Raw genomic sequence first — 12,500 nt, forward strand, 5'->3', positions numbered from 1 at the left:
TTTTCCCCTCCATCTCACTCTCTCGCTACCTGATACCGTCATCAGGCTCTTTAAACGCACTTTAAACGCACTTCATTTCACTTATCTTTAAGGACTGACAGCTGACTGCTCCTTATGTGGAAAGTCTGGAACGGGTACTGGCTGTCAATCACACACACTTTACTCCCTCGCCGTCTCTGAGCCTTTCCCTCTCCTCTACTGAAGTCAAGGGAATGTGTTCATTGTTCACTATCTCTCTCTCGCTCTCTTTCTTTCTCTCTCTCTCACTCTCTTTCTCTTTCTCTCTCCCTCTCTATCTCTCTCTCTCTTTCTCTCTCCTCTACTGAAGTCAAGAGAATGTTCACCACTCTCTCTCTCTCTCTTTCTTTCTCTCTCTCTGTCTCTCCTCTCTCTCTCTCTCTCTCTCTCTCTCTATCTATCTCTTTCTCAGATGAGCAGACAACTGTGCTAATGAAGTGTGAAGAAGCTCCGCTGTCTCCCAGCAGACGCTGATGTGTGTGTTGGGCCAGTAGTGTTGAAACCGTAATTAGGTTCTGGAGTGTGCGCGCGAGCATTGGATGGGGCGTCCCGCAGGTCCGTTTTGTTTGCTGTGTTTGGTTAGGCGGGCGTCCAGTGCGGAACACATGTTAATCAGATCAGATGCCGGTTCTGCTGTTTTGCGTTATTTGATCTGCCCCCAGACACTCTGCATGGTTGAGATTAGGACTGCAGAGGAAATGTCTTTTCTCTCCCCCCCCCTCCCCCAGCCCCCTCCCTCCACTGTTCCAGCTGTTTTCCTGTGGATGGGGATATCTTTACATTGGACCGGCGGAAAAGAAAGGCATATAAATCCTCCCACACTGACAAATGGAAAATAATGAGGCAGCTTTTTCCCCTCATACTATATCCCAGGCAACATAGGCTATCTGTTATCTATAACCTAACAGTGAGTGATCGGCCCAAACTGCGACCTGGATGATTTATCCGTCAGACCTGATATTCAGATGTGCCCTAGTGTGACTGTAATGCTAACAGCTGATATTCAGATGTGTCTTATAGATGTAATGCTAACAGCTGATATTCAGATGTGTCTTATAGATGTAATGCTAACCGCTGATATTCAGATGTGTCTTATAGATGTAATGCTAACCGCTGATATTCAGATGTGTCTTATAGATGTAATGCTAACAGCTGGAGTATGCTAATACGTTTGTGTGAGGGGTATCATGCATGTGAACACATATCACAAGTGTGACTTAATAAAGCTTCATTTATGCTACCAATTCATATTGTATTGTAAATATATTGATGCTACCAATTCATATTGTATTGTAAATATCTTGATACTACCAATTCTTATTGTATTGTAAATATCTTGATGCTACCAATTAATATCGTATCGTAAAAATCTTGATGCTACCAATTTATTGCATTTTAATATCTTGATGCTACCAATTCATATTGTATTGTTAATATCTTGTCTCATTTCCATCCCATGTGCTGTCATGCACTGAAGGCTTGTGTTGGCTCCTTCTCTCTCTCTTTATACGTTCTTTCTGACTCAGTGTTCTTTATACATGTTCTGTATATGTTCTTACTAACTCCCTCTCTCTCTCTCTCCCTCTCTCTCTCTTTGTGTGTTCTCTCCCTCTGTCTTCTCTCTGTGTTCTTGATATGTGTTCTCTGACTCTGTGCTCTCTCTCTCTCTCTCTCTCTCTCTCTCTCTCTGTTCTCTCCGGTTCTCCTTTAGGCTCTCTCTGAAAATCGAGCCTGGGAACAGCTCTCCGCGCCTGGTGTCGTCCAAAGAGGACCTTGGAGGTGACGTGCTCTTCTCTCTTCCTCTGTTTTCCCCATCACCTCATGCCAGCGTTTTCCCAACGGTGCCAAAGCACACAGGACATCCAGCGAAACTGCTGCTGTAAACATGCCCACCTGCTTGTGCAGGACCATGCAGTCAGGACCTGCAGGATCTGGAAGCCATCTTTAGCTGACGACTTGAACAGCTGGGTCCAATCTGGTATAAATAAACCGAGCGAGAAGCACTTGGGCAGAGAGGTCCAGGGCACAGGGGATTAGACAAAAAAAGGGACCTCTCTCAAGTTTGCTCGTTTTCTCTCCCTCTCCCCCTCTCTCTCTTTCTCTCTTCCCCCTCTCTCTTTCCCTCACCCTCTCTCCCTCTCTCTCTCCCTCTCTCTCTCTGTCTCTCCTTTGCTTGCTCTTCTGCTCCCCCCTCTTGTTCTCTCTCTCTCTCACTCCCTTCCCTTCCCTTTCTCATTTAGTCGTTCACCAGCCCATTTGCTTATTCCCTCCTCACTCCTTTGCACGCTTGCTGTCCTTGAGACCCTGATGGAGATGGAGATGGGGGCCTCCGGCGCAAAGGACCCCATACATCTGCAGTGCAGCTCAGATCAATCCTGCTCTTCAGCAGTACTAACAAACAAACAAACAAACAAACAAACAACAAAACATCAGTATCTTGTACATGGAAACCCTCTTTTTTGGAAATCCGATTTTTGGAATGAACCTTTTTGGAAAGGCCGCTACGTCTATCCAGTCCCCGTTCGCCCCCCATTAACCTATCAGTCCCTTTTTGTTCACAAATACTCATAGGTCTAGAAGAGCCAGTCCATCCAACCTTACCAAACACCTCACCAGTCCATCCAAGCCTCATAAAGCACCATCATTATCCCCCATCACTCAGAATGTCCCCTATAGTATGCCAGCCCCCTTGAGTCCACCAGGGTATGTTCTTCTTCAGGTCTCAATTGACCCACAAAAACAAATACCCTCAATCTAAATTTAGTCCCTATCAGTGCATAGTTGCCACCAGTCCATAGTCCCCATAATCCCCATCAGTGCATAATCCCCATAACCCCCATTAGTGTATAGTCCCCATAACCCCCATTAGTGCATAGTTCCCATAATCTCCATTAGTGCATAGTCCCCATAACCCCCATTAGTGCATAGTCCCCATAACCCCCATTAGTGCATAGTTACCATAGTACATAGTAAGTCTGTTGCCTCTGCCCCTGTTGCTCCACAGCTGAGAGGGGTCTGAGGACTACTGAGCGCTGGAGGATGGGTGAAGATGGGCAGTGGTGGGGGCATGAGTATGGAGTTCAGAAGTGGCTGGTAAACTACTTATTTGGGATCAAGATCTTTATTCCCAGCATGGACTGGCGGTTACCATGGGAACTTGGTGAACACTGAACAGTCATACAAACTGGTGCAGTGAGGACCGGTGTGTTGCCATGGGGACCGGTTAATAATTGGGAGTGATGATGGGTAAATTTCTGTCTCGGTCTTACATGATGGTGTCAGTGGAAAGATCACATTAAATTGCAGCTAACCTACCATGTTTGATTGCGATCAATCACGCTCATATCCTGGATTGCACAGAGACAGGGGCGGGCATTGGCCTGGGGCTGTAGGAGATGGAAGCATTGTAGGGTGATGGTTGGGGAACATGGCTGGTTCCACACCCCTGATGTGGTTTTCCTGCAGTGGAAGAATGAGGTCATCTGCTGCCTACACTCTGAGACCAAGTGCATGTGCTTCTGTGCAGACGGATTTAAATATGTTTCTGTGCACATGTGCTTCAAGTGGATGTGCTGTGCAGACACGCTAAGAGTGCGCGCGCGCGCGCGTGTGTGTGTGTGTGTGTGTGTGTGTGTGTGTGTAACAGGACTTACTTCTGTGCAGACATACTCTAAAATGATGTGCCTATGTTCAGGTATACTCTAACCTCATGTTACAGGCCTGTCAGGCTCTTCCAGTGGTGTAGTCACCCATGCTCCTTGGGACTCATGGACATGTCTCAGTAATCCTGGCTTTGGGTCTCATGGCTTTACAAGCTCTGCAATTACTTGTTTTTCCAGTCAACCAGGGTAATAAAAGAATAGAACTGTTGTTCTAATTAGAAGTTGTGGGTAAATGGATCCAAATGCATCTCAAGAAATGAAACTGAAAGGGTTAGTGAGACTAACTAATAGGGTGGAGATGTGTTTGTGTTTTGTTCTGTGTGTGTGTGTGTGTGTGTGTGTGTGTGTGTGTGTGTGTTTTCCCGCTCTACTGCGTCTCCAAGTCAGAGGTTAGTCTGCGTTTGCCCTCGCAAGTAGTAGCAGGAATGTTTTATTATGACTCGGGGAAACTGGCAGTGCCTTCACTCAGACCACGTTATCAGCGATTCCAACAAACATGTCTGCGTTCCGGGCCCTCGCATCTGCACCCTGCACTGTGTGTGTCAAAGTCAAAGTCAGCTTTATTGTCAATTTCTTCACATGTTCCAGACATACAAAGAGATCGAAATTACGTTTCTCACTATCCCACGGTGAAGACAAGACATATTTTACCAATTTTAAGTCCACAGACAAACATAACATTCAAGTAAACAAAAAAAGTAAATAAGTAAATAAGAGGGCACATATAATAATGAAAAATAAGAGCAGCAAAATTTTGTTGAAATTGTGCATAGACAGTCAATAAAAAACTAGTGCAAAGTCAGGCCAATAAGAGGCTTGGGTAGTTCTGTTTGACCTGAGTAATAAAGAAAGTGGCATAGTGGTGCAAGTTATGTAAGAGCAGCAGAAGTGTTGTGTTTTCAGGACAACAACACCAAGTTGTAAAGTGTACAAGTGTGCAAGTGTTCAAGTGTGCAAGTGGAGTAGTGCAGGCGGCCATTGTGGGTCCAATGTCCAGGATGTTATGTGTGGCTGAGGGTGGAGGGGGGAGAGGAGGGAGAGAGTTCAGCATCCTTACAGCTTGGTGTATGAAGCTGTTGGTGAGTCTGGTAGTGCGGGGCGCAGGCTTCTGTACCTCTTCCCAGAGGGCAGTAGATCAAACAGATTGTGAGGGGGTGACTTGCATCACTCACAATTTTGGTCGCCTTGGCGGGGTGAGGTGGGTGGTGTAAATGTCCTTCAGGAGGGGAGTGAAGCACCAATGATCCTTCCAGCTGTGTTCACTATGCGCTGCAGGGCTTTCCCTGTTGTATTCAGTGCAGCTTCCGCCCCACACAGCGATACAGCTGGAGAGGATGCTCTCAATGGTGCCTCGGTAGAATGTGGTCATGATGGCTGGTGGAGCACTTGCTGCGCCTGAGTTTCAAGAGGAAGTACAGGCGGCGCTGAGCTCTCTTAAGCCAGTGATGCAGTGTTGGTGGTCCAGGAGAGGTCTTCACTGATGTGCACCCCCAGGAATTTGGTGCTGCTCGCTCTCTCCCACCACAGCACCGTCGATGGTCAGTGGCAGGTGTTGGGTGTGACCTCTCCGGAAGTCAACAACAATCTCTTTTGGTCTTGCTGGCGTTCAGCAGGAGGTTGTTGTCCCTGCACCACGTGGTCAGATGGTGCGACCTCCAACCTGTATTGAGTCTAGGCCGCCCTTGGTGATGAGACCCACCAGTTGTGTCGTCAGCAAATTTCACTATGTGATTGTTGCTGTAGGTTGCAGTGCAGTCATCGTCAGCAGGGTGAAGAGCAGCGGACTGAGCACCCAGCCTGGGGGGCCCCCCTGTGCTCAGTGTGATGCTGCTTGAAGTATTGTTGCCAACACGCATTGCTACTTGGGGCCTCCTGACAGAGGAAGTCCAGTAGCCAGTTGCAGAGGTAGGTACTGAGTCCCAGTTTGTCGAAGTTAGCAGATGAGTTGTTGTGGTATTATGGTGTTGAATGCAGAACTGAAGTCTATAAACAGCAATCTCACATATGAGTCTCTTTTTTCCAGGTGGGTGAGGGCTGGGTGGAGGGCAGAGCAGATTGCATCCTCTGTAGACCCGCTTGGCTCGGTATGCAAACTGGAAGGGGTCCAGGGTGGGGGGGGGGAGAATGGCTTTGATATGTGACATGACAAGCCCGCTCAAAGCACTTCATGATGATGGGTGTCAGTGCCACAGGGCGGTAGTCATTGAAGCAGGATGGAGCAGTTTTCTTCGGCACAGGTATGATGGTGGCAGCTTTGAAACATGATGGGACGATGGCTTGCTTCAGGGAAGTGTGTGTGTGTGTGTGTCTGTGTCTATGTGTGTGTGTGTGTGTGTGTGTGTTTGTGTGTGTGTATGCATTCCGAGTCCTCGCGTCTGCACCCTGCGCTGCCTGCCGAGCTGTTTTGGTGAGGGATCGGTGAGGGATTATTTGCTCATAGTTCAGCACTCAAGATTTTATGAGATAATGTTTGGATGTGCGTCGCCATGGAAGCTGAACTCAATGTTTCCACTCTGGCTTCATATCCTAATGAGTTAATTGCTGAAAATAGGAAATGAACTCTGTGTGTGTGTGTGTGTGTGTGTGTGTGTGTGTTTGTATTAATTAATGCTTTCACTGATAGATTGGCTCTGTGGAGAAAGGCAAACACTGCTTATGTTGGCTTGAGACAGGGCCATAAAGCTGAAGCCGGCTGGACATGTCTCCGGAGACAGGGCTGGTCTGCTATTTCAAACATGTGCTCATGTCTGAGGGAGGCACACAGTGGCCTCCAGGCGAGCAAAACATGCATCGCACCGTTTGGAAACTTCTGCAGAATTGTCACCCTGGTTACTGCAGAATTTTCACCCTGATTACTTCAGAATTGTCACCCTGGTTACTGCAGAATGGAGGCCACATGTTTTTGCTCTTGTTCAGTCACCACCATCTTGATGACAGACTTTTCCTCATAAGATGACAGTGACCTGAATACAGCACAAACAGTGTTTCTTTAATTTACAAAGGCAAAAATACTTCAGTTTGCCTGCAGAGACCCTCTCCATAGTAGCATAGATGTGTATGGATTGTTTTGATCCTAGCTAATGGCCAAAAAGAGCTATTTACTTTGAGGCAGCGATGTTGCCCAAAAGGGCTATGCCATTCATTCATTCATTCATTCATTCGTTCATTCATATTCCGGTTTTACTCAAAACTGCACCGATTGGCGTTGTTTTGGTTCCAAATGAGAATTTATACTCGTTATCATCCAAAAGTAGACCCTAAGTTATTGTTAGACCGGAGTTTCCCTTGTTTCCTTTATAGCCAGCTACTTCAGTGTGATCCTTTAACAGTCTGAGGTGAAATGTTCATCTCGATCTGGTAGCATCTCTGTGCTGCTGCTGTATTCCTGTCTGGAGCTTGAGCTCTCAGGCCTGGTAGCATCTACTTCCTTATGTACTCCGGCGCTCTTTGAAGAGGTTTAACGACAGAGGCGGTGGAGACTGCGGTTGGCACACCATGGCTTCCATGCCCTAATTGGCAGGAAGAGGCCTGTTGACTTCGGCACTGAGCACATAGCATTCCCACGTGTGCCCAGACGCAGGGCCGTTAAAAGACGGTGGGGGACACAAGGGCTCTGGGCGCACCTGATTAGTGAGAACTCACAATTTCACCCGACTCTCACAAATACCTCACGATTGTACGGCCTGATGGATAAACAGTCCCCGGCTGTCGTAGTGTTCTCTTTACGAGACCCTAATCTCCTCCAGTGAAGACTTGCATGTCGCTTTGTGTTCCTCCAGCTGATATCAAAGTGATTATGCCCAATAGTGACAGCAGTGACGGCTTTCTCAGTATCTCTCAGCGTTCACCAGCCAAGAGTTTGAGTGATATCTGGTTATGTGGTTGTATCCGTGTACAGTAGACAGCTCAGTGTGTGTGTGTGTTGTGTGTGTGTGTGTGTGTGTGTGAGTGCCTGAGCGTGCTGTAAGCCGTTTGCGGTGCGCTCAGCTCATTAGCACAGATGCAGGTCTTAACTAGGAGCACATGGGGCTTTAACGGCTGTTTGTTTAGCTCGGGAGAATGCAGCAGTGGCCCATGTGGCACGGCCTAATTGGACAGCGAATCTGTTAACGGTTGGACGGTGCCAGTATGCCAGCTCAGAAACCCTTAAACGTGTGATTGCCCTTAATAAGTGCCCCAGAGGACTGCTGGGCACGGGTAATGAAACAGGGGGGCACTGACGCTAATGGAGACAGTCTGGTAGTAATGAAGCGGGCATGATTGGTCTGGTCTTGGTGATGGCTAATGGATTGAGTGTGATATGTCTGGCTTAGGTCATCATTTTGCTGTTAATGGATCGGGTATGTGTCTGGCTTAGGTCATCATTTTGCTGTTAATGGATTGTATCAGATATGATTGTATCAGATATGTCTGGTCCAGGTTATGGAAGGTGAATGGGCTGGGTCTGATAGTGTTGGCCTGATTAGCAGTGTGTTTGGTGCTGGTTAAGATTTCTCTTGGAGGAGGGAGAAGGTCATCCTCCTTACTGGGGGCAGCCGTGGCCTACTGGTTAGCGCTTTGGACTTGTAACCGGAGGGTTGCCGGTTCGGACCCCCACCAGTAGGGACGGCTGAAGTGCCCTTGAGCAAGGCACCTTACCCCTCACTGCTCCCCGAGTGCCGCTGTTGTTGCAGGCAGCTCACTGCGCCAGGATTAGTGTGTGCTTCACCTCACTGTGTGTTCACTGTGTGCTGAGTGTGTTTCACTAATTCACGGATTGGAATAAATGCAGAGACCAAATTTTCCTCACGGGATCAAAAGAGTATATATACTTATACTTACTTATACTTATTAGTGAAGAAAGACTAATATAAATTAAAGTACCAACATGCCCATGCACTTGCTCCCATATTTCCAAATGTCTGATGGCGAGATGATGTGTGTGTCGTTCCCTGACTTCCTCAGGACCCTCGGAGGTGAGTGCGTCTGTGAGGTTCTCCCGACGACCCACCTGCCCAGACACCTCAGTGGGGGCACGCCTGCCCACCCCACCCCCGGCACGCCACCGCAAGAGCCACAGCCTGGGGAACAAGTCAGTTCTCTTCAGAACACACACACATTCACTCATGCGCTCATAGAAATGTAGCTGAAATCTGACACAATAACATTTGTATGTTCCTTTGAATTTAGTGTACCATTTAGTTCCAATTTCTACACTCTCACACAGACAGACAGACAGACAAACCCACGTCACACACACACACACACACACACAAATACATACATACATACTCTACATACATAAAAGTTGTTTTGTGAATGTTCTTCTTAACCACAATTTTGAGTGTACAATTTCACTGTTTTTTCAAGCTTTTATCTGATTGGTGACACCTCTTTCCTTAAATATCAGAACTCATATCTTTCCCTCTTTCTCTCTCTCTCTCACACACACACACAGCATCAGCCAATTTGGAGTATCGGAGAGCAAGAGTGCCATCTTCCCAGCGGAGAAACCACGCCACCTGCTGGACGACAGTTTTCTGGAGTCGCACAGTCCTGTCCGCAACCACACACATGACTCAGTCTTCACCAACGGGGTCTCGCTAGGTAAACATCATCTAACACCCTGTGTTATCTAATCCTCATGCTTCGTGCCCCTATAAAGGTGTGTTAATTAAAATATTTTACTGGAACTGCTTTATCTCCAAAGGGTATAGTAGCCTACGCTGTGATGCAAATAAGTTAAACCTAAAACAGAGCATACACACACACACACACACACACACACACACACACACACTCCCACACACTCCCTCACCACTACACCACTACACACAAAGTTAATTTTCTATTTTCAGCAATTAACTCATTAGGATCTGAAGCCAGAGTGGAAACATTTAGTTCAGCTTCCATGGCGACCAGTGTTGGGAATAATATGTTACAAAGTAACATGTTACTGTAATTCCACTACTTTTAGTGGTAACGAGCATGTAACAAAGTATTTTTGTAAATCAAGTAACGCAATTACAACTAGATGTACCGCATAGCGGTACAAAATATGACCGCCGCTCAGTCCTGTACATCCGTTCCGCGAAAATAAATCACACTTCAATTTGTCTCCATATTTTACTCCATCCCCCACTCTTGAAACTTTTGTGTATGCTTGTTTGGCATGCCTGAGTGTGTGTGTGCGGCTGCACAGAAAGTAGCCTACTGGTGCTGAAAAGGTGAATAGATTGTAGAATAGCCAAAGAAGATGTAGCATTGTTATAAAACCTTTAAAATCTCTAAACAATCACAAGTAGGGCAGTTCATCACAGTTCATCCATTGCAACTGGATTGATGAAAGGTCACTTACACCTGTAGGCTACATTGTATTTGGGAAAAGCAAAAAAGGTATCAGCATAATGTTATTTATTTATTTATTTTTTATGTATTTATAAACAAAAAACATCTCTGTCAGTTCCATGCGTTTTCAACAGCTATCAAAAACAAAGGTCATTTTGGATGGATGGATTTTTTTGTGAATGTTTCTTCTTCTACATAAGATTTGTGTCATCTTTAGTTCATGTAATACTTTATTGTCAATGCACAAATTAAGTAACAGTAGTCTGAAACGTTATTGTTAACAAAACAAATTAAGTAACAGTAGCCTAGTCTGAAACGAAATGCTGTTTTACATCTAACCAGTGGTGCAAATAACTGACATGTCAAATGGGCCTTGATGAAATGCGCCGCTAGACTGTTCATACACATTTTAATCGGGCCAAAGTTGAAGAGCTTTTGTCCGTTATTGTTCCCGTTGCAAATATAGGCTGATTCATGTTCCCTTGCATTGTTTAACTGAGGTCCATGGCTAGTCTGGCTTTCATCAGACCAAGCTCAATCTTTAAGAAATCAAAAAAATAAATAGCGGGCAGATCAGGCTGGGTTCACCCAGCCTAGTCCATAGGCACCGATATTGTTTAATTTTCCGATTGAGATATACACGCTCTGGCTCTTCTAAATGCAAAATGCATCAGGGAGTTATGACAAACTTGGTAACTAACAAACTAGATCCTAATAGAAAGCTGTTAGCTTCCCTAAGCTACAGGTAGGATTATAAGGTAGGCCTATTTACAACATAAATTGTCAATAGGCTATGCTGGCGACACAAATAAAATCTCCTTTTGAAACCAATGGCTTACGCCTTACAGTATCAGCGGACTTAAACGGTCATATCGGGCGAAAAGTTGTAATAACATTCACGCAGCTCCATGAGTCAAGGAAAGCCGCAATGAAGTAGCCACTTCTAAATGGGACCCACTACACAGTAGCTTAAGGTGTTTTGCTAAAGCAGCCATAATGAAATGAAGGTGTCATTGTTTGGATACTTCACACACCGCGTTTTTTTAATTTCACAGACTACAACTACCAAGCTGTAATCAAAGCACATCGATTCCCCTCTCACACCCTGCGCGCACTTAAAACAAAATAAACAGGCGTCTCAGTCTCGCATGTATAGGCAAAACTAACATCAGACCGGTGTAACGTTGGTAAATCTTCCATTGCACAGAATGATTTTTGTATGCGATTGCAATAAATGACAGTCGAAAGATACAAACAGTGCTGCTATACATTTGCTTGGTATAACCGCATTTATAGTTTTTCTACAAATGCAATCAATCAAATGCCTCCATCACTCAACCAACGCTAACGGTAACATTACCTAGGTCCTTATTGATATTACAAGATTAGCATTACCTGCAGTAAAAACCAAGCATGTCCGATAAACATCCTCAGATTTATTTAGGCTTCAAGAAGAAATGGGAATTACACTTCATGTGAACATCGTCCTATCCTTATTAGATGTTCGCTGCGGTAAATTGCAGTCCTTGTAGGAAGCGTCCATTGTTTTTCCAACCCACTTTTAACTTCCAACAAAATTACGTCTCACTGCAGCGATCGCCATCTAGTGGACAAACGACTACTTCTGGCCAATACTGAAAATGCAGCCATGATGATGATGATGATGAATATTTATTTTTGGCTTTCTTTTTTAATCCTACTGAATTTGTAATTATGTATCTGCCGTTCTAATACCGATGGTATGTGGGTGCCTGTGTGTGTGCATGTGTATATGTGTGCACAGCCATTTACAGGCCAATGAGTGTACAGTCACTAAATGTACACATAACCTAATTTTTTTTTAGACCCCCCATGGATGAAATTCTACGAAACTTGGCATACCCCCAGAGAATGCCAGGTCAATCATACACATAAAATTTGGTGCAGTTCTGAACATCTTAACTGAAGATAGGGGCGATTAAAGCAGAATAATATTGCATTTTTTTTTTTACGTGGGGTGGGGGTGCAAATCACAAATGAGTGATTATGAGCGGGGACTCACAAATGAAAATTTTCCGTAAAAGTCTAGTGGGGCTACATACCCACCAAATTTCATGTACCCGGTGGTTCGGTGTCCGGGTATCAATGACCAAAAATTCAGGGAGTAGATGGCAGGAAAAATTCTTGAATTGTGTGCGTGTACAAATTTATGTTTATGTGTGTGTGTGTGGGTGTGTGTGGGTGTGAGTATGTGTGTGTGTGTATGTAGCGTGCTTGTGTGTTTGCCCTGCGTATGTGTGTTTGTGCATGTGCATGCATGCGTACATATGTCTACTGTGTGAGTATGTGTCATACATTATGATTACTGTAAATGTATGTGTGTGCGTGTGTATCTGTTTATGCACATGTGTGCACATGGAATGGGTTAACATGACCCCTGGAGGCAAACATAACGAAAAAATTGGTCATCCCTAGGCCCTACAGTTCTCAAGAAATTCACAGAGAACTGTGTCT

At 45.4% G+C, this 12,500-nt stretch overlaps 1 protein-coding gene across 1 annotated transcript in view; it reads left to right on the top strand.

Annotated features, from left to right (window-relative positions):
- Positions 1 to 12,500, top strand: part of ralgps1 (Ral GEF with PH domain and SH3 binding motif 1) — a 185,478-nt gene that overhangs the window by 157,080 nt on the left and 15,898 nt on the right. The window contains exons 12-14 of the mRNA XM_048244558.1: positions 1,730 to 1,797; positions 8,625 to 8,751; positions 9,118 to 9,266. Coding sequence (XP_048100515.1) covers positions 1,730 to 1,797; positions 8,625 to 8,751; positions 9,118 to 9,266 — 344 coding nt within the window. The remainder of the gene's footprint in view (positions 1 to 1,729; positions 1,798 to 8,624; positions 8,752 to 9,117; positions 9,267 to 12,500) is intronic.

This window comes from Alosa alosa, chromosome 5 (genome assembly GCF_017589495.1).
Source record: "Alosa alosa isolate M-15738 ecotype Scorff River chromosome 5, AALO_Geno_1.1, whole genome shotgun sequence".
Taxonomy (NCBI): Eukaryota; Metazoa; Chordata; class Actinopteri; order Clupeiformes; family Clupeidae; genus Alosa; species Alosa alosa.